At 52.9% G+C, this 21,560-nt stretch overlaps 2 protein-coding genes across 19 annotated transcripts in view; one reads left to right on the top strand and one right to left on the bottom strand.

Moving 5' to 3' along the window:
- ZNF672 (zinc finger protein 672) overlaps positions 1-21,560 on the bottom strand; it is a 33,094-nt gene that overhangs the window by 9,573 nt on the left and 1,961 nt on the right. The window contains exons 2-3 of one of the 13 annotated variants that reach the window (XR_014020844.1): positions 18,726-18,864; positions 13,523-13,543 (exon numbers count right to left, since the gene is read on the bottom strand). Coding sequence is in view for 8 of the 13 variants with exons in the window: in XM_081284363.1 (XP_081140489.1) it covers positions 15,331-16,760; positions 18,706-18,727 (1,452 nt within the window). In the remaining 5 variants the exon portion in view is untranslated. Of the gene's footprint in view, positions 1-13,522; positions 13,544-14,455; positions 17,019-18,680; positions 18,865-21,560 lie in introns of those variants that run through there. The other 12 variants (XR_014020842.1, XR_014020843.1, XM_081284363.1 and 9 more) reach the window with 12 other exon arrangements.
- On the top strand, positions 5,055-14,314 carry ZNF692 (zinc finger protein 692). 6 transcript variants are annotated; one of them, XM_081284302.1, is made up of 12 exons: positions 5,055-5,172; positions 5,798-5,984; positions 6,275-6,303; positions 6,614-6,877; positions 7,856-7,901; positions 7,993-8,115; positions 8,396-8,617; positions 8,704-8,781; positions 8,878-8,956; positions 10,479-10,593; positions 13,396-13,495; positions 13,606-14,314. In XM_081284302.1, exons 2-12 carry the CDS (start codon positions 5,809-5,811, stop codon positions 13,934-13,936), a joined length of 1,563 nt encoding a protein of 520 aa, XP_081140428.1. In that variant the 5' UTR covers positions 5,055-5,172; positions 5,798-5,808; the 3' UTR covers positions 13,937-14,314. The 6 variants fall into 6 exon arrangements, with proteins under 6 accessions (XP_081140428.1, XP_081140424.1, XP_081140427.1 ...); XM_081284298.1 differs by having other exon boundaries at positions 5,068-5,259; positions 5,531-5,984; XM_081284301.1 differs by having other exon boundaries at positions 5,070-5,689.

Raw genomic sequence — 21,560 nt, 5'->3', positions numbered from 1 at the left:
GGAGAAACCCTGTCATTTGAGCTTGTCACCAAATGAAGACCTTCACCCTTCAAAATAGCACACAAGAAGCCACGTTTTGAGAGCAAATCAATTTCCCTCCATTTCTATCTTCCCCAGGGAGCAGCAGGAGTGGCCCACACAGTGCATCCTAACATCCCACATCTGCCAGGACCTTTTCCTGCGCCCACTCCCTGCCTGTATTTCATGTTTTTTTCTTGGGCATTTGCGCTGAAAGCCCCTTCATTTCTTCTGCACAAGACACAGGTGGCAGGATCTTGTCTACAACCTGGATGATAACTGCGATATATCTGCAAATCCGCGATTTCCCACAATCTTTGGCATATCACAGAGGACAGCTCTTGGGGACAACGAGGGTTGTGTATCGACCACGCGCTCCTCGCAGGTTGGGGAGGACGACATGTGGGCGCCAAGCGCAGCTCAGAGCAAAATGGCCACACCAACGCGGCTGTGACCTCAGCAGAGCGCATGGCCCTCTGTTGGCCATGCTGGTCCGGCTCTCCCACGCTCTCCTGCCTGAGCCCTGTCACCTCGCCGGTAACAAGATCGAAAAGGTAAGGTTTCACCACGGGCAGCGGGGCCACCATGTCACTGGGCAGCTGCTGCTTCAGCACTTGGAACATGATATCGCTCCAAAACTGGCGTCCCGGACTTCGCCGAATCCCCGGCCTCGAGGCCCTAAGCACCCTGGCCGCCATAACATTTCCAATTGCGAGTTCCCCAGCAGCTCGCTTTCAAGTCCTTCGCGTCCCCAGCTCTTCCAGACCAGCGTCTAAGTCTCCAGACCCAGCACTGGCGAATGGGCCAGTCAGACACTAAGGATCCAGGCCCTGCGTCTCTTATATACCATCCCGCCTGGCCCCGCCCACATTTCGTCATGGGGGGGGGAAACCTGTGTGCCGTGGCCCGGCATGATTGGCTTCTGGGAAGAGGCACCGCCCACCAATTGTCAGAGGGCGTAGACAAATAGAGTGGGTGGGTCTTGTGCTACTAGGAGCCTTTCTGAGGACACCCCAAGGGCTTGCGCTTCCAGTTAAGTAGTCATCTCAGGATTTTAGTGATTCCAAGGCAGTAACAATTTGGCTCTTCCCTCGGTGGGCCAGGGGAGTGGAAAGTGATTTTTCTCTTAAGAGATGGAATATTGGGAGCTCAGATGATACAGCATTATTATTAGATCTGGCTACAACCATGGGGTAACATGTAAAGTCCATGAAAAATAAATGTTATGGAGATGAATGTTCTCCACACAGACCCCCTAGTTATGAGAGTTTGTGATGGGGAGATTAGGAACTTTATATGTGAAAAAGAACTGGCAGTTTCGGTGGGCTGTAAACCACAGCCAAACAGCAGCAGAGCTACAAATAGCTCAAGTTCAATCTTAGCCTTTGTAATGGGACACTAAAATAGAACTCAGGTCCTCACATTGCACTGAAGTCACTGAGGAAGAGAAATATTTACAGAGAAACTGCCTCTTCTTCCCATCCCCTGAAAGCACTCTTCCATGGGACTTAGAAAGGTGAGAGTTGGGGCTACCTTTGGGAGAATTGTTCATTTCTTGTTTCCATGATGTGAGAAATTGAAGGGAGGTGGAGAGAAAAAGAGGATTGATCTCTTGAGAGCATTTGACTCTGGAAGAAGTTTAGAGTTGTTTTGAACAGTATCAAACCCAAAGAACCAAGAATGTTCTTGGGTCTCAAAGTGAGTAAAAGATTTTTTTATTGTCTAAGAGTAACCAAGAATTATGGGACCTATTTGTAGTTGTACAGAGGAACTAAAATTTTAAAGATATCTTTTTCTGTCGACCTCTCTAAATTTTCAATCATTGAAGTAAGGAATGAATAATTATCTCAAAAGCAGACACCAGCTCCCACCTTTTTAAGTCCAGAAGAGCACTAACTTCTTGGGATTGGGGAAGGAGAGGTGGTTTCTCAGTAAATATTTCTCTTCCTTCAGTGACCTCAGTGCAGTGTGAGGACCTGAATTCCAGTGAACCCAAGGCCTCAGGCATTCTAGGCAAGCACCTGCTACTGAGCTACATCCTCAGTCCTTTTTTATATTTTAAGGCAGGATTCCAGGCACCATAGTGCCTGGAAGACTCCTGCTTTACATATAAACATAGGTTTTACCCTTATTAGTGAGTCAAGTATCTGGAACAAGGTAGCTGATCTTCCTTCCTACCTTATGCTACTCAACAAGTATATTGAATCATCAAGACCACAAATGAATAGGAACATGGACAGGACATACTGGGTTCTTCCTAAGGGTGGTTCGTGTTTGAACTCCATGACACTTGGGATGTTTAGCCTTTGCAGAAGAAGGCTAGGGTAGCCAACAATCATCATATACCAAAAAACAAACAACCTTCCCACACACACACATACACAAACAAGTCCCTAAAATGATTTCAAAAAACAATGAGTGTGGTCAAAGCAAGGGAATAGGTAGGGCACAGTGGGGTAGAAACTGACAGAGGGAAGGAGCTATCTGAGTGTGTAATCTTACAGCCAAGATATACATGGTGAAAAGAAAGTGCCCACCTGAAGAGCTAGGAGGAAGTGCCCCAGGAAAAAAGAAGCTCCCTCCAGTATGGTCAACACACATCAGAAAGAGTGAGCAAGTGGAAGTGGCCAGGTCAGAGAGTACAATGTTCAGGAATTCAGAGGAAGATTCCTGAGAAGCAGCCAGGGGTCAGATTTCCTAGGACCTAAGGCCACGGTAAGGACTTCGGATCACACTAGAGATAACTAGAGGTTTTAAGGAAGAGATTTGCCTTCACTTCATCTGAATTGTGAGAGTAATGTCAAAGTAGAAGGTAGATCCATGGGAAAGGTGTGGACATAGACCATGAGAGTGATGATGGTGGTCTGGTATGTTAAGAACTAGTCGCAGGAAGAACCTCCAAGCCTTAATGACTGGAATCCAGGAAGATCACTTTGCAGCAAACACTTTGGATGTAATTATTTGAGAACAGTGAGATGGGAGATCACTTGTTGCACTTTAAATGCACCTGCAAGCTTCCTTGTGAGAGAAACAGAGGGAGATTTGATGTAGAAGAGAAAGAGCAATGTGATCACAGATTCAGAGATTGAAGTGACATTGCCAAAAGCCAGGGAGTGCTGCTGGAAGAGACAAGGAATGAATTCTCTCCTAGAGCCCTTACAGGCATGTGATCCTGATGACAACTATACACACACACACACACACACACACACACACACACACACAACTTATTGGTTTATGGTCACATGTCCCAGAAGATACACTCAAGCCTGATTCCCAGGTTTCAGTTTTGAGCAATTACATAGATGATGGCACTATTTACTGAGAACTGATAAGGGAGAGGGGAATGGGCTGTGAAGTATTATCTTTCATAGTCAGAGAAAATATAAGCTAGCATATGTTCAGGCTGACTTTGCACCAAGCACTGTCCTCAATTCTTTACCTGAATGAACTGAATTAACCACGGAAAACCAAGCAGGCAGTTAGAAAGACTTTCAAGTCTGGGTTTGAAAGAAGGTTGGGCTGGAATATAAATCTGGTTGCCATCAGTGTACTTAAAGCTAGGGGACCTAATGAGATCACTCCCCTGCCCTCCCACCCCCCCAAAAAAAACATGTGGAGAAGAGATACTTGGTCCCACAGAAGATGGAAGAGAAGGGTCCAATAAGGAGAAGGAGGAGTCAATGAGTATTGCCGAAACTCAGTCCTTCTCCCCAGTGCCAATCCAATAATGAAGGCATGGTTTTGAGAAAAAAGAAAAAAAGTTTTATTACTTTGCTAGCAAAGGAGAAGCCCAGGGGACTCCAGTCCCAAAGGCTGTGATTCTGCCCATCAGCAGGAACCAGGGGGTTTTTATAGAGGTAATTCAAAGGCTGCATTCCACATTTTCTCTCTTGGAGTTGTAATTCACTTGTTAATTTGGGAGATAGTTATTTCTGAGATCTTCTGGTTCTATCCCCAAAGTCTGTATTACTTCCTTCCTATGGTGGGTGTGTGCTCAAGGACAGACAAATCTTCCTAAAGTGGGGAAGAAGGGCTGGGGATGTAGGTCAGTGGTAGAGTGCTGCCTATCATGTGGGATGCAAGGTGGTGTAGGCCTGTAATCCCAGCGTCTGGGGAGGCTGAGGCAGGAGTTTTGTGAGTTCAAAACCAGCCTCAGCAAAGGTGAGGCATCAAGCAACTCAGACTCTGTCTCTAAATAAAATACAAAATAGGGCTGGGGATGTGGCTCAGTGGTTGAGTGTCCCTGAGTTCAATTCCCGGTACCAATCAATTAATCAATCAATAAAATGGATTAGAAAGAGTTCCCCTAAGATTAGGGAGGAGCAGGGAGAGGAAGAGAAAGAAATATATTCATTTTAAAAATAAGTTGCAGTGGCAGAGCAGCAGGGGTTATATTCAAAGTATAAAGTGGACCACTGCTACAGGAGGAGGAAAGAAACCCGGGATCAGGTGAAATCGCAGAGCTTGGGAAAGCGTGAAGGCATCCATTGGGAAGAGGAGAAGCGAGATCTACCCATGAGAGTCGCTTCCGTCTAGGGCCTAGAGGCAGGCCAAACTGACCACTGCATTTAGCTACATGGCCATCAAACAATCTTGAGAGGAGCCATTGCAAGGCTTAGAAAGAACAGCTCCAGGTGAGCCATTTGAGGAGAATGAAGTGAGAAAGAGCCTGCAGATCATCTAGGCAACTCTTTGGAAGAATTCTGAAGCTACCAGAGGTTAGAGGCTGTGCCTGGCGGGGCCTCGTGGTCCAGAGGAGGCGCTAGTCTTCTGCAGCACGTGTTTTCTTGCTGGTGGCAACTGAGAAGGGAGCTCGAGGGTGCTAAGAAGGCAAAGAGGCTAGAGAGGCCACGTGTCTGTCCTGACCGGAGGGCCAGGGTCTGTGCACAGGAGGGCTTGATCCTGGCCACCCCTCGTTCCCCTAAGCCTCTGGCGGTCCCAAGTAGCCACTCGCCACCCAGGCAACTCACCACAGTGCGCTGCTCGCGTAGGATCACCGCTGCCGGCAGGGGGCGCGCGGGCGCCCAGTGCGCAAGCGCATCGCGGCCTCCCTCCCGCACCCCCGCCCCTCCCGGGACCGGCCGCAGTTCCGGGCGAAGCCGACGCGGAGGGGACGGTTTCTTAAAAGAGAAACGGCGGGGTGCGCGCGAGGTGGGCCCCGGTGTTCCCGCCTCGCTCCCGGCCTGCGCGCGAGGCCAGGGCGCAGGCGCAGTCGTGAGGGCGGGTGGGGGCGCACAGGTAAGACCCATGCGGGAGGGCAGCGGCGGGGCCCTGGCCGCCTGGAACTGCCAGCGGGGTTGGCCAGCCCCACGCTCCGTGAGCATCGAGTGCGGCGGCCCGAGGTGGGGTGGGGGCACCGTGCGGCCCACCCCCGACCTGGCCGAGAAGAGCGCCCAGTTGCACGCCAGAACACCACCTCTGCCCCCCAGAAAGCAGCAAGGCCGGTGAAGTGCCCGGGCCCCCGCCTCAGCTGAAGTCTCCCCTTCAAGTCTCCCGCCCCTTCCCGCAGCTGGCATTTGACACCTGAGTGGCAGGAGGGCGCAGGCCATTGTCCTGACTTTCATCCTGGCCCTGACCTGCACCCAGCGACGCCCCCCACAGCGCCCCGCGCGCACACCCTTTTGTGCAGGGCGGTTCTGCTCCAGTGGCGGCTGCTGCTGTTGAAATAGTTGAGTTCTGCCCGAAGCCCCGATGAGGACAGATGAGCCAGAGGGCGGTGGAGTAGGGGGCTCTGCCCCCAGGATCCGCCGGCAAGGAGCATCCCCTTCCCCTCCAGGCCCGGGACCCATGGCTTCCCCAGCAGCGGACGCGTCTTGCCTTCGGCGGGAGAAGCGGAGGCAGCTGGACGCGCGCCGCAGCAAGTGCCGCATCCGCCTGGGCGGCCACATGGAGCAATGGTGCCTCCTCAAGGAGCGGCTGGGCTTCTCCCTGCACTCGCAGCTCGCCAAGTACCTGCTGGACCGGTCAGGGACGCGGGGGCTGGGGGTGGGGATGTCGGGAGGGGTCGGGGCGGGCCTCAGGCAGCAAGCCTCTTGTCCCCTCGGGGGTCAGGTGCAGCAGCTGCTCCTTTCCACCTTCAGGTTTCTCACTTTAGCAGGATGACCTGAGTGATTTGTGGCCTCCCAGGGTCCTTCCAACCTCCGTGGCCCCAGCGAAGAGGGGTCATTAGGCCTGGCCCCTTAAGTGTGTGGCCCAGGGCTAAGGGTGATGGTCACCCAGGCTCTGATCTGACCTGCAGCTTCTCCCTCGGCAGGTACACTTCTGGCTGTGTCCTCTGTGCAGGTAGGTAGAGGATGGCAGAGGAGGAGCCAGAGGGGACAGGAGCAAAGGGATTGGTGGTACCCAGAAGACCATGGTACCCAGAGGCAGTTGGCTGGAAGCCCTGAATGAAGTGGGAAGGGGGATGGAGTTGGGGAGTTAGTCTTTTGGGCACCTCTGGGAAGGGGAGCAATGTCTCAGGGCCTCGCGGTCTGCGCTCTGAAGGATGAAGAACTGCACTGGGGCTTCTGGGGACAGCATTGTCTAAATGTGGTTTTCTGGGTGAGAGGAGGGGCCTCCTAGCCCAACCTGACTGCTCCCCCAACCCCTCCAGGTCCAGAGCCTTTGCCCCCCAAGGGTCTGCAGTATCTGGTGCTCTTGTCCCATGTCCACAGTCGGGAATGCAGCTTAGTGCCTGGTCTTCGGGGACCTGGGGGCCAAGATGGGGGGCTGGTGTGGGAGTGCTCAGCTGGCCACACCTTCTCCTGGGAACCTTCCTTGAGCCCTACACCTCCAGAGGTGCCCAAGCAGACCTCTCTTCCACCGACTAGCCCAAGGAGCTGGAGCCCCGAGGCCAGGAGTGGGCAGGAGCCTGCAGGTAGGCCAGGGGAAAGAGGCTGTGGAATGGGTGAGATCCTAGAGGCCATCCCCAGTACCATAGAAAGGAAAGAAAAAAAAAAGAGTTGTGGAAAATATGAAGGAAAAAGGCTTTCAGGTCTCTGAGACAATCTTGTTTCTTTTCTTCTTTCCTTCCTTTTTTTTTTTCTTTTAGTAGTGGGGATTGAATCCAGGGGTCCTCTGTGATAGGATGGGCCTCCCCAGATGGTGGCTAAGCTACATTCCCAGAACTGGCCTTGAACTTGCAACCCTCCTGCCTCATCCTTCCCAGCAGTTGGTACTACTGGTGGGCACTGCCACGTTTGGCTCAGAACCTTGTTTCTAAAAACAATCCTTTTATGGCAACAAGGAAATAGTCCTCACATACATTGTTAGATATGGTGTATTGTCATTAGTGGAAAATTTTTTTTAAAAGGGTAAAAAGGGCAGGCACAGTGTGCACACCTGTAATCCCAGTGACTGAGGAGGCTGAGGCAGGAAGATGCCAAGTTCAAGGCCAACATTGGCAACTTAGTGAGATCTTATCTCAGAAGAAATTGAAGCTAAGGGCTGGGGATATAGTTCAGTGGTTGAGGGCCACTGGATTCAATCACCAGTACTGTAAATAAATAAATAAATAAATAAATAAATAAACAAACAAAATCTATCTGTATGTAATTGTATAAAATGTCTCTGGAAGGACACATAGGAAACTGGCTGCCTTGGGGAGAGCCAGGTGACTAGGGGACAGTACTGGAAAGAAGGTTCTCACTGTGTGCTTCTTGCTTGCTTGCTTGCTTGCTTGATTTATTTATTTATTTATTTATTTTTGGTCCATGTGAATAGAACTTCTGAACCAAAATGCATCTTCCCACTCCAGTAGGCTCTTGGCCCTGCCCCCTTCCTAGAGGGCCTCCCCACATCTGTCCTCATTCCTTGAGCCCCGTGTTCCCTCCTTTGACCCTGCCTGTGCCAACAGGTTTGGAGTCTGTGCACGAGAGGACTCAAGAAGCCAGGGTGCCCAGGTGAGGATGGGAGGGAGGAGGGACAGGACGGGCCTGCACAGATGGTGGTGTGTGGGAGCAGGACCTCAGGCTTGCTTTCCTTGGCCTGCAGGGGGGCGGGACCCCCACCGGAGGCCTTCCTGCCCTCAGGAGAGGAAGAGGAAGACAGTGAGGAGGATGAAGAGGAGATGCTCAGTGATGCCAGCCCATGGACCTACAGCTCCTCCCCAGATGAGCAAGTTGGGATGGAGGGAGGTGCTGGGTGGAGCACAAGAGGCACAAGGTGTAGACTCGAGGGGTGGGCTTGCTGCTGTGAAGGGCAGGTGAGCCTTGGCAAAGGCAGAGGAACTGGAAGATGGGCTCCAGGGGAGAATGTGGGCTGAAGGCAGGTATGAATGGAGAGCCTGGGGAGGAACAGGGTTACTCCAAGTTTGAGATTTTCAGTTTAGGGTTAGAGTTGTCAGGGCTGGCTGAGTGCCCAGAAAGGTAATGCCCTTCTCTTTGTCTCCCTTCAGCAGTGAGCCAGATGACACCAGACCACCCCTTTCCCGTGTCACCCCCACACCCAAGGAGGGAGAGACAGCACCAGCCCCTGCAGCTCTCCCTGTTCCTGTTGCTACTCCACCCTCATCCACACACACTGAGGGTGCCAGAGACCCTCTGCCATCAGAGGCTGGGGTGCAGCTGGAGTTCAGTGGGACCCCTCCAGTGGCCCAGCAGACACAGCCACTGGCCAGGTAACATGATAGCCAACAGAGAGGGCAAGGGTACCCTGTGACTGGCCCTCCCTCAAGACCCTCCACTCCCTCTTTGCTGCCCTTAGCCCTACAAGCCAGGCCTCATCTGCCCTGACACCGGACTGGGATGAGGACACTACACAGATTGGGCCCAAAAGAATTAGGTAGGATTTGGGGGAAATGGGCTCTGGACAGGGTCAAGAGGAGGGGAGTGGAGGAGAGCAGGCGGGAGTCATTCTGCTCCCCCTTTCCTTTCCTAGGAAAGCTGCCAAAAGAGAGCTGATGTCTTGTGATTTCCCTGGCTGTGGAAGGATCTTCTCCAACCGGCAGTATCTGAATGTGAGGGACCCAGTTGAGGCCCCGTGTGTGCTGGGGCTGAGGAGGACTTCAGGGTGTGGTCAGGGGCATGCAAGCCCTTGGGTTTTATCCCCAGCACTGCAAAAAAGAAATAAAGGGAGGGAGTGGAAGGAAAAAGAAGGAAAGTAAAAGAAGTCTAGGTGTAGGGAGAATTGGAAGCCAGGAGGAGGAAGGTTGTTGTGAACAGGCAGTTTCCTACATTAACCTTTAAATGAGATAGATAACCAGTAGATGTGGAAAACCGAGCCACGGGCACACAGCTCCTGCCCACTCCTGCTTGCTCTGTGGATCCTCAGAGGACTACACAGTGCCTGTTCGTCAGTCACTGATGGGTGCTGGTGCAGTTCTAGGTGCTTGACATGTGAGGTCTTGATCCTCACAGACTTGCTGTGGAGTAGGTGGTGATATTACTGCCACTTTGCAATTAGGGAAACCAAGGCTCCCTGAGAGGTTCAGCATTGCCAAGGCTTCTCTGCTAGAATGAGGTGGTGCTGGGGCTGTCTCCACACCCCTGCTGGCCTGCATGGGTAGACCAGCGGTCCTGCCCCCAGCCTCTCTGCCCAGGAAGTTTGAGGAACAGTGGGGGAGAGAACCAGGACCCACAGTTGGCCAGAGCCCATGGCAGAGTGGGTCCTGAGCGTGGTGTGAGTGGGAGGGACTGCAGAATGTCTCTACAGGAGGCCACATGGGAGTCATGGGGGTGCCTGAGTGCCAGTAGCTGAGCAGAGCCCTGGCAGGGGCAGACACCTGAACTGGTTGTGTGGGAGGCCGAGGCTGCTCCAGAGGTTGAACTGTGGATAAACAGGATGGTGGTGCAAGGGACAGCTAGGGTGGGAGTTAGCTTAGATGACAGGAAGTACTCCTCATGGGGGCATGGAGATCTGAGAGCCCATCTCCTGGGCATGGGGTGTAGCCCTGTGGCAGGTGCTTGCCTGGCATGTGTCAGGTCCTTGGTTTGGTCCCCAGCACTGCCAGAGGGAGGGTCAGAGAGAACCCCTTACTTCTAACAGTACTCTCCACTGGGAGGCTGTGGTGTGTGTGTTTCTAAGCAGGTTAGAAAGGAACCACATATTCATGTGACATTAGTGTGCATCAGTGGCTGAGCTGTCAGGTGGTCGAGGGTGTGTTGTCCATTAGTACTGACATGGAAGAGGACAGCCACATTCACCTAGACCACTCTCCCCTCCAACAGTCAGTCAGTGGTGGGTGGGCAGGAGTGTCACTCAGCAGTGCTTTGTACAGGGCCACTGTGGGGCATCACGCTGAGGGGGTGACCAAGTGGGAGTCCATGTCAGGATAGGGTGGGGCACAGCAGAGTGGTCGGTGTGGGATGAATGTGGCGCTGCTCCTGGTGCAGGCGAGGACAGGTGGCGTGACCAGGCCGTGACAGGGCTGTGGTGCGGGAGGTGGCAGAGGTGCCTACCTGCCCCTCAGCTCGGTCCGTCTCCCTGAGGAAGGCAGTCATCCTCCTGGCCCTCCTCCCCTGCCACCCCTTCCTCCTCAGCACCACAAGAAGTACCAGCACATTCACCAGAAGTCCTTCTGCTGCCCGGAGCCCGCCTGTGGGAAGTCCTTCAACTTTAAGAAGCACCTGAAGGAGCACGTGAAGCTGCACAGTGGTGAGTGCTAGGGTCCACTTTGTCTGTCTCTGGCCCTCCTCACAGTGTCCCTTCTCTTCCCTGTGTCCTTCCCCTTCCCCTGTGGTCTTCACCTCCCCCTGGGCCTCCATCTTCACCTGCCCCACGCTTTCACCTTCTCCCCATGTCCTTCACCTTCTCCCTCTGGGGCCTCCCCTCCCCCTGGGGGACACCCTCTCCCTCTGTGAACCTGCTCTTCCCTCTGAGGGTGGCTCTAGGGTCGCCCTGCATCCCTGTGAATTTAGCCCTGGTCTGCTTGGACTGTGCCTGGGGCTGGGTACGGCAATGTACAGCAGGAAGCCCTCGACCCACAAGCACCCACTTAGTGATGAAGAATGACGAGAAGTGAAGCTAGGGCAGCGAGGAGGCTTGCTGCAGTAGGAAGTGAAGCCTGAGCGAGCCCTGAGTGAAGAGAGCGTGGAGACCCTCCTCAGTCCTAGGACGCAGCATGGGGGAGGCCATATGGTCTCACCTGTGGTGTTCTCGGGGAGGGAGAAGGCCAGGAGGTTGGGGAGGAAGCTCACAGGAGTGGTGGCCTTGGAGACCACCGCAGGACAACGTGGCTCCTGCCTCCAGTGAGATGAGACCGAGTCCAGGTCACAATGCTGTATGGAAAGTAGGAGGACCACGGATGCGTACAGTGTGGTGCTTAGCTGCCAGGCAACTATGGAGATGGGCAAATGGTGATGGTGGCCTGGACCGGCCATGGCAGTTGGTGAGCAGTGGCTGGAGGCTGGTGTATGAGTGACGGCCAGAAGGCTGCTGGGGCAGGACGAAACCGCCTCGGGCAGGACAGGCAGCAGGAGTCAGGAGTGGCTTGGGGGACACCAGAAGAGCAACAGGCAGAAGGTGGACTAGTTTTCCCACTTTAAGGGAGAAGTGTCCTGTGAAGGAAAGTATAGCCCAGGAGATGCAAAGTCACAGCAGACACATCAGGCCAATCTCTGTTGAGTGTTGGGAGCCCCCGAGGAGGGTCCCCACAGAGAGGTGGGAGAGGGGCCCTGAGCATGGTGCACCTGGCACCCTGTCTTATGGGTGGCCTTGGAAGAGTTGGAGGAGGGTCCCACAGAGAAGTGGGGAGAGGGTGCCTGAGCATGGCACACCTGTCCTGGGCCTGCCAGGTAGGCGCAGGGGAGAGCAAAGGTAGGATCTGAGGGGTGGGGGACAGCGAGTGCTCCAGGGAGGAAGGTTGCCAGCTGTGGCCGTGGGAAGCTGTCCTTGATCGCAGGACAGTGTTCTGGCAGGAGGGGTTGAGCTAGGCATCAGCCCGTGGGTTAAGGCAGCTGTGGGAGCAGCACAATCATCTGGAGAGCTTGGGGTTTGCTGCAAACATGGGGAGAGGATCTAGACCTATGGGCCTGAGGGCTCTGGGCAGAGGTGGGAGTAAGCCCACAGAGCAGGCCTTGCTGACACCTGCCAGTGGACTCTTGAGTGAGACAGGCCTTGAGGGCTGTGGCCAAGGGTTGGCATGCAGGTCAGCTGATGGCCTGGTGGGCAGAGGGTGGGGTCCACTCTGCTGGTTTCTTCCTTCTTGGTGGCTTGGAAAACAGGAGCAGTGCTGAGCAAGGGTGGAGAGCCCAGGTGTTGGAGGTGAGTGGATGGGCAGAGTGTCCTCTGGATTCTAGAGAGTGGGAGAGTGGACAGGCCAGAGGACTTCAGATGGGTGGTGAGCCCCTGAAGCTGCAGCTGTAGATGAAGAGGCCACAGGAAGGACAATGCCCCTACACATGTACAGGCCTAGAGCAGGTCCAGTTTGTCTGTCCTGTGTTGGGTGGGAGTGAGGAGTGGGCAGATTGGTGGTATCAGTGAAGGACACCTAAGATGGCCATGAAAACGGAGCTGAGGGGAGGGGAACATTGACAAGGTAGTGGGGCCAGTGGACCAGAGGCCTGGATGTCAGGAGATTATCATAGCAGCACATGGTAGGAGGCCCTGGCTGGAGCCAGGATGCTTGAAGTTGTGAGTTCTGAGGCTGCACAGTGCTGATTGTGACCTAAGGAAGACAGGTGGTGAGGTCAGTGACCCTGGAGAGAGGGCCTGGAGTCAGAGCTGTGTGGATGGACGGGAGCGACAAGGGAGGAGTCTGCAGGTCTGTAGAGGATAGAGGGAAGAGATCTGTGGGTACCAGGAGAAGCAGGCCTGAGGCGTGGTGGTATGAGAGAACCACAGCAGTCCCTGTGAGCTGCTGGAGATGCAGTAACCATGGGCAACAGGCAGGTGTGACTGGGACTAGCAGGGAGCAGACTCTGGAAAGAGAGGACAGTCATTGCCAGCAGTCTAGGTGTTCTGCAGGGCCCTGAGCAGGGCTGGAGCTATGGTCTGCAGGCCTGCGTGGGGAGATGATTCCAGATGCCAGGAAGTATCCCTGGGGCTTGGACTGTAGTCCTACTTCCTGCCCCTGACTCCAGGTATCCTGTGGCTACTGCCTGGTGTTCCTGTCCACAGGGACACAACTCTCCATTCCTCTGGCAAAGACCCATCTCCAGGGCCCATAATGAGGTCACTGCAACTCCACAGGGAGATCAGGGTTTGGGTGGAGAGGGGTGTGACAGTGATGGAGCCTTCCAGCTGGATGTTCCATTCTGTGCCCCTCCCCACTCAGTCGTCCCACCTCTCCATGTAAAGGAAGTCCAGACAGGCTCCATGATTTGGGCACCTCCTTAGAACAAAACCAGGACTGACCCCTAGGACTGCTGCATTCTGTGGGGGATAATGGGCAGGGTGGGCCACGGAGGGGCCATGGGCCTGGGGACAGTCGCTGGAGTGTGCCTCGTGTGCCCACAGACACCCGAGACTATATCTGTGAGTTCTGCGCCCGGTCTTTCCGCACCAGCAGCAACCTCGTCATTCACAGACGCATCCACACCGGAGAGAAGCCCCTGCAGTGAGTGCCTGAGTGCTGAGGGTCCCAGGCGGGGCCCAGCAGGAAGCCCTGGGGGAGTCAAGACAGACCTAAGTCAAGGCTTACCCCTTCCCTCCTGTCCCTGGCTGCAGGTGTGAGATCTGTGGGTTCACCTGTCGCCAGAAGGCCTCCCTGAACTGGCACCGGCGTAAGCATGCAGAGACAGCAGCAGCTTGGCGCTTCCCCTGCGAGTTCTGCGGCAAGCGCTTTGAGAGGCCAGACAGCGTGGCTGCTCACTGCAGCAAAAGTCACCCAGCTCTGCGCCCAGCCCCACAGGAACCACCAGGCCCGCTGGAGCCCTGTTGTCGCGGCTCTGCTCCTGAACCTCTGGGGTCTGCTGAAGGCTCTGGTGCTCCCTCAGCAGTGACTTTTCCCCCTCAGCTGGCTTCAGGGAGCCAGTCCCCAGGTACTGCACAGGACTAAAAGCCTGGAGGATAACTGCAGATATCTGGTCCCAGAAACTAGGCCACAGGGAGTGCAGGTGGAGGCACGGGCCCTGAAGAGCCAGGTTACTTTAGTCTTCCTGAAGGAAAGAATAAATGAGTATTTTACATGAGCACTTTGGGCAGAGCACGTTTTAGTACCTGAGATGTAGGAATGCTGGATTTCTTTGAGAGCTGGATGTGAGAGTGCGCCAGCATGCAGGACAGGTACAGGCCCCCCTCTCTCTGCAGGCTCTCACCTGCCCCCACCCTGATTTCCAGATTCACTAGGCACTTTGGTAGTCTTTCCTGGGGAGTATGAACCTACTCTCATCCTTGAAGAGAGGCTGTAACAGTATGGAGAGAGGGTCCCCACAGAGTGGTGGGACTAGCTACACCAGGATGAGGCACGTCATCTAGGTCCTTGGAAAGGGGTGAGACCTTGGAACTATAGAAGGACCTGGCTCTTGGATACTCCCAAAGTCTGTGAAGACAGCAACCTCAGATTTGACAAAGGGACTCTTGGCATCCAAAACCCAAACAACTTTTTTATTTCACCAGCCGTAAGCAAAAAGTCACAATTCCAGGAGTCTCCGTCCTGCTTCCACCTGTCTGTGAACCTGTTTCCCCATGGTTCCAAAGTTGATTTGGAAATAATATTCTGATACTCCACTTGGCAGTACTTGGCTTTGTGAACCCACATGGTCTTGTCCCACATGCCAGGGCAAAATGTCCCCCACCTGGCCGGAAAATATTGTCCTAATAGGAACCCAAATTTGCTCAGGGGACAGAAGGTAGTCATGCTGAGGGTCCTGCCCGGTCTCATCTGGGTGGGCTACCATTCCCAGGGAGCAAGCAGCTCCTGGCATGGTGATGCTATTCAATGAATTGGGCTCCCATCTCCATCTTGCAAGCAGAGGGAGAAAGCAGTTTAACAGGTGCAACTAACTGGCAAGAAGACCACACAGCTGACAAGATGCAACTAGCCAAATCTGTGACTTTACCTAGAGAGGCACAGCAGCAAAAGTATTGGGGAAAGAGGCAGAGGAAATGCACACTGGCATAAGGAGAGGGGAGAAGACAGCACACAGGAGGGAAAACAGGAAAAATACCAGAACACAGGCCAGCAACAGGACACAGCTCTGGGACCCCTTGCACACTGGGCGAGGGCTGTCCTGATGCCCTCCCCGATACCTGGAGAGAGGTTGGAAGATTCAAGGACTGAGGATGGGGAAAGAGCCTCTGGGGAAGTCAGTGCAGAGGTAAGGCAATCCTGGTAAACAAAGGGCCACCAACAGAAGTACAAAAGGCCAAACCTGTGAGTCCTCCTTTGTCCCTTGGCACTGTAGGGGTGCTAGCCCAGGCCCCTTCAAGAAACCTCCCAGCAAGTCACCCTCAGCGGGGACATAAGACCCCTGGCTTTTCCTGTCCAGTTGGCCCCATAAGGACCAGGTCCGTGCCTCCTGCAGCCTCATGGACAGCAGCACGGGCACGTGTATGGGCCCGCTGATGCTGTGAGAGTGACCGGCTGTGGCTAAAGCATTTGCCACACTCAGCACATTTGGCTGGCCGCTCTCCCAGGTGTGTCTTTCGGTGCAGCGCAAGCTTGGAGGCGACGCTGAAGGCCTTGCCACACTCAGGGCACGTGTGTGGCTTATGGCCTGCGTGATTGCGCAGGTGCACGTTGAGGTTGGACACGCACGTGAATCGCTTGCCACACAGCTCGCAGCCATATGGCTTTTCCCCAGTGTGCGTACGGCGGTGTTTGGTGAGGTCTGAACGGTCGCTGAAGCCGCGGCCACACTCGGGACATGGGAAGGGCCTCTCCCCGGTGTGGATGCGCTGATGTACCACCAGGTCATATCGCTGCCCAAAGCCCTTACCACAAGTGGTGCACGCGTGTGGCCGCTCGCCACGGTGGCTGCGCCGGTGGCGTAGGAGCGTGGAACTCTCGCTGAAGCAGCGTCCACAGTCACTGCAAGCATAGGGCTTCTCGCCCGTGTGTGTACGCTGGTGGCGCACTAACGTGGCACTCTCCAGGAAGCCCTTGCCACACTCTGGGCACTTGAAAGGCTTCTCACCTGAGTGCGTCTGGAGGTGGCGCGTTAGCGTGGAACTCTTGCCAAAAGTCTTGCCGCATACAGTGCACTGGTGCACGTCCGTGGGACGGGGTTGTGGGGGCATGTGGGCTCCAGGGCTGGGGACAGTGTGGACGCGTGCATGACTGCGCAGCCCTGCACTGCTGCGGAAGGCCCGAGGGCACTGTGTACAGCGGTAGGGCGCGCCAGGGGTGGGGACAGCCGGGTTGCCAGCTGGGTGCGCCCGCGCCTGGTGGAAACGCAGCGCGCTCTGCCGGAAAGCACGTGCACACAGTGGGCAGCGGCAAGGCTGTTCGGGCGGGTGTCTGCGGCTGCGATGCAGCAACAGCGCAGGTAGGTGAGGGAAGCGGCCACCGCACAGGCGGCATGGGTAGGCGCGGTTGCGCCTACGGTGGGCACCCAGGTGCAGGTCGAGTCGGCCGCTGTGGCGGAAGCTCTGGCCACACTCGCTGCAAATGTAGAGCGTCTGGCCTGCGTGGGTCCGCCTATGAGCACGCAGGTCGGCAGCCTGTGCGCAGCGCTCGCCACACTCCAGGCAGCGGAAACAGGTGTCGCCACCATGGGCACGCTCATGCCGCAGCAGCACTGTGCTGTAGCGGAAGCTCTTTCCACATTCGCTGCATGCGTAGGGTCTGCCCACTGCCACAGTGCCTGAAGCCGCCAACATGGTGAGGGGCGGCCTGCAGGGAAACGTGCTCCTTGCTCCAAAGGTAAGTTTTGGTTTTCCTAAGAGGGAAGAGGGGGAGGCCTCAAAACTGTGTCTTCTAGAGGTCTTTCTGTCACCTGTAGGCGCTGCTTCTATTCCAGGGGCAAGTTGAGGCCAGCTTCACCCTGCTGCTAAACTCTGCGGGGAGAAAGTCATGTGAGTCCAGCAGAGCTGCCAAACCCCGCTGTCGGAAGGGAGAGGTTAACATGAACGCTTCCTGTGACAGGTTGTCTTATCCTGGGGATCCCATCAATATGAAGGGAGTGTTCTTGTACTACCTGGAAGGGAGGAGGGATAGATCACATCTGTCCTGGAGAGCAGAAAGGTGTGGATTCAAAGGGGAGTTTAGTTCAGTGCAGAAACCCCGCACCCTCAACACCTCTGGAGAGGGAAGAAATGGGAATGCCTGGCCTGTTCACTGGCAGACGGGGTGTCCCGCCTAGGGAAGCATTAGGCAATGACAAGGAGGGGTGGAGTATTGAGAACCCAAGCTAGACCATACCAACGAGTCCTCTGCCACCACTTCCTGAGCATGGACAGTGAACCACCCAAGCCTGGAAGGACAAAGAGGCCACATACTAAAGCACAAGGGCATGCCACAGAAGCAGCAATAGCCTGGCAAAGGGCACACATCTGATGTTATGGAAGAGGCTCAGCCTGGGCAAGCGAAGGTATCTGAGAAACCCCCCAAAATTGTTCCTTAGCTTTGGACATCACCTATAAACAACTATTTAGTACATGCCCCAGTTGAGAAAGCAAGTCAGGATCCAGGAGAGAGGCAAAAAGGAAGAATGGAAAATTCACAAAACAGTTATTACAAGTTAGTGGTGTTATCCAAGAAGAGCATTCCACATTTTCAGGCAAGGCTGGGGGAAAGAACGGGACCTCTTTCTAATTCACAGCTATACAAGTTTGTCAACACTCTGCACTTTCCTTACTGCTGCTACCCCAGGGATCTGAGAACACACAGAGTGAGAAATTTCCAATAGTATTCCTAACAGGTTCTCTGGCATCTCTCTAAGCACGATCAGCCTTTTTTAAAAATGCACACAACTTCACAAACCCTCCACCTAAGAATGTAAATGTAGCTTCACCTCCTCATCTGGTCCATGAATCTATCACCAGCCCAGTGAGTGGGGACATTGAAGATTATGTATAACCCTTAGTTTAGCTATTTTTTTTTTGTACCAGGGACTGAGCCCAGGGTGCTTAACCACTGAGCCACATCCCCCAACCTTTTTTATTTTTTGAGACAGCATATCTCTAAGTTGCTTAGGGCCCTGCTAAATTGCTGAGGCTGGCTTTGAACTTGTGATCCTCCTGCCTCAGCCTCCCAAGCTGCTATAATTACAGGCATGTACCACCGCACCTGGCCTAGGGAAGATATTTTTAATGGATATTTTCAAATATAAAAAACTAGGAAGAATGAATCTTGAACCACTCAGTGACCAATTTCCATTCTTGTTTCATCTGTGACACCACTCCACATTTTATTTTTGTTTTGGTTTTGGCCAAGAAATCCAAGCCATCTTAGTAAAAAAAACAACGATTTTTAAACAAAATCTGAAAGCAGGGTTTGAGCACCACTGCAGACCAATGAGCAGAATGAAAGGATCCTCCAGGGGAACCTTTCAACCCAGTCACCCAGGTTTTACCAACTAGTCACCCAGGTTTCACCCAGTCAACCAGGCTGCTGATTCACTGAACATCAGTTCAAAAGAATGCTTGCCTGCATGGGAGTGAAATTCCTAGAGACCCCGTGGCTGGACCCAAATGCCAAAGAGGGCAATGCCCATGGCCTGGTGAGTGGCCTGCCTCCCTGGGGGTCTCCAGGAGGCATGGCACTCCCAGCCCATAGATTTGGAGCCCACACTCTCTGAGGCCATTGCTTCCAGGACACATGTCCAACAAAAGGCAAATGCACCAACACAAACACACACCTAAACAGTGGCTAAACAAAAATACCGTTTCCTCTTGTCACTGACATGGGATATGAGAGGTTCCACTGTAGAGTGCAGGTTTGGTGCTCTGGTACCAGAGTGGGCCTTCAGGTCTCTCTTCCAAACTTCACCCCATGCTGGTGCTCATCACAGAAACAAAGGGACCTGTGCATGGGGCAGAAACCTGGAAGAAAAATATAAAGTACCATTGTGTCCAAAAAGAACAAGCAGTAGACCACTCTCACTATGACCCCCTGGGTACTCGTAAGTTTTAAAGTTGCTATGCTGCCAAATTCTTTTACTTTGGAAAAAAGATGAAGTACAGGGAAGCTTGGGAAAAGGCAAGAGGGTGACTGTGGTCTGTGAATTCCTAAATGTTGAATACTGACAATATTTCAGTGTTTCATGCATTTAATACTTATAAATTCTCCACATATAACTAATAAAAATAGGTACTAAGAACTAAAATAAGCTAATAGAAAAATTAACATTCATGGTAGATTTAAGATAAACTTCTAAGTTTCATATATCATTTATTTATTTTTGTCTTAATAGACAGGTATTTCGTGCCCTAACTAATTGATCAGAAATTACATTTCAAGGGCATTAGAATTAATCCTCCATTTAGGCCGCCGGTCATGGTGGTGCATGCCTATAATCCTGGCAGCTTGGGAGGCTGAGACAGGAGGATAGCGAGTTCAAAGCCAGCCTCAGCAAAAGTGAGGTGCTAAGCAACTCAGTAAGACCATGTCTCTAAATAAAACACAATATAGGGCTGGGGATATGGCTCAGTGGTCAAATGCCCCTGAGCACCCCCCGCCAAAAAAAAATAATAATAATAATTAATCAGCCATTAGGACACTAATTAACAATCTACTAGAGAGTCTTTTCCTCTGAGCCATGTCCTTCAGTCAGAACAAAAAGAATCCTCTTTCCTGGTACTCTGTTTTGCAACACCAGCACTTCTTGGGTGGGAACAGAGACCCAGGAAAGTTACAATTGACAAGAAGCAAATGATCATCTTGCCATCTCTATCCATTACAAAGTTCGCAAAACTCATTGTGTGCTGTGGCCAGAGTGGCCAGTGACTGGCGCGAACCAGGTCTCGAGGATCCCCTCTCCAAACCCTTCCAGTAGTAGTTTTGTGACTTACTACAGTGAGGCCAGACTCGATACATAAGATTTTGCTTGACGTAGACCTGCCAGTCACACTGCCAGAGAAGATGCAAGAAGTGAAACTGAGGGAACTCTTGAGAATTGTACCATCTATTCCAGCAGCCAAGAGCTACACGTGGCCCCTGAGCACTTGAAACTGAATCCAAAGGGGGATGGGCTGAATGGGTTAGATGAACTCCTCATTTCAAAGACAGTATGAAAAAATACTACAAAATATCTCATTAATAATGCTTAATGTTGATCACGTGGAAAATATTTTTGTATTTTATATATGTTAAATAAAGCGTACTATTAAAATTTCACCTATTTTTAAAAAATTTAAATTACAAATACAACTTATTTTTCATTTCTATTGGATAGCACTTGTCTATATAACCTTTCCAAATCCTGTAACATCTTACCAAAGGTAGCCCACCTCAAGGTCTCTGGAGTGCTCTGATTGGAAGGTTATGTCCACCTGACTTCATGCCACCAAAACCACGCAGGAGCCTTTTCCAAGGCTCTAGCAACTGGCCACCCACTCCAGAGAAATCCACCTGCTCTTTTGGGAAATGGATGTCTGTAACGCTCATGTAGAACTGGTTGGGCCTTGGGGTTGTGACCACTCAAAACATTCTCCCACCGCTACATTTTTGTGGATGTGACCCCTTTTCATCCTGCCAGTAGTCTTTGAGGTAGTCGTTACCCATTACCCTCCTCTGATCTGGGGTTCCCTTATGGGCCTGTCCCAGAGTCATCCAGCAGACGCACGTAGGTCTGAAGACAAGAGAGGTCTGTCACTTTCCCTGAAGCAGCCCCCACAGGATCTTAGAGGGCCCAGCTGACCTGTAACTGCTCACTGAGCAGTGGCAACATACCTGACTGTGTGGTTCAGTGGGAAGTATGGTGGACAGGTGAGTAGGGGGTAGGATGCTGGCCCTGGGGTTTGATCTATGTACACAGCATTTACCTTAGAACCCTGGTCTAGGAAATGGAACAGTGTTCAAAAGGGGACAGGACCTGGTGTGTGGGAAGACAGAAAGGGGGAGCTGCATCCAGGAGAGGTGCCTTCTGCTGGATCTAACTCCCTTAGGAAGCTGAGAGATGCCATTTCCAGGTTTCTGTGACATCCCTAGACTACCTTGAAATCAGAAGTAAATTATCCACTCCTTACTCTGGGTGGTTGTAGTGCAAAGGCTTATTTCAGCCTGAGGAGCCTGATTTGGGGCCCTTCCAGGAGGTGCAGTTCCTACCACTGAGAAAATCCTTGCCTGCTTCATTCAGGCCTCTTCTCAATAACTAGCCATAGAAAAGGTGAACCTTTTATTCTCCAACCCCACCACTCAGCTCTATTTTGTATTAGCCAAAGTAACAGGGCAGTGATTCCCATCTACCTTGGAAAGATTCCAGCCCTATTCTGGGAGGTGAGGATGGCGAGTGGAATTCAGGCAACAGAATGGCCCTCCGCCTTCCTTTTTTCTCCTCCAACAGCAGCAAGGCCCAAGGCTTCCAGAGAAGACATTCCTTCCACTTGGAGATATGCTTAAGAGCTGGTGGAAAGAAGAATGACAGCTCCCTTCCACCCAAGTACCCATGTCTGATCATGAGCCAAAGACATTCTTTCAGAAGTTCTGGTTTTACAAAGATTTTGTTGACAACTTGGGAAGTGCAAAGAAGGTGGGTATGTAGGCAGGTCTGAGAGAGTGTACACTGTAGTTTATCCTG

Source organism: Spermophilus citellus (genome assembly GCF_964194105.1).
Source record: "Spermophilus citellus genome assembly, chromosome: 1".
Lineage (NCBI taxonomy): Eukaryota > Metazoa > Chordata > Mammalia > Rodentia > Sciuridae > Spermophilus > Spermophilus citellus.
This window is presented reverse-complemented; position numbering and strand designations above follow the sequence as displayed.

What these genes read in the sequence shown, in the direction of transcription:
- ZNF692 (XM_081284298.1), top strand. Translation starts at nt 5,713, where the DNA reads ATGAGGACAGATGAGCCAGAGGGCGGTGGAGTAGGGGGCTCTGCCCCC. An exon ending in CAAGAAGCCAGGGTGCCCAG is followed by an intron (nt 7,902 to 7,992) that starts GTGAGGATGGGA and finishes CTTGGCCTGCAG; the next exon opens with GGGGGCGGGACCCCCACCGG. An exon ending in CCAACCGGCAGTATCTGAAT is followed by an intron (nt 8,957 to 10,478) that starts GTGAGGGACCCA and finishes CTTCCTCCTCAG; the next exon opens with CACCACAAGAAGTACCAGCA.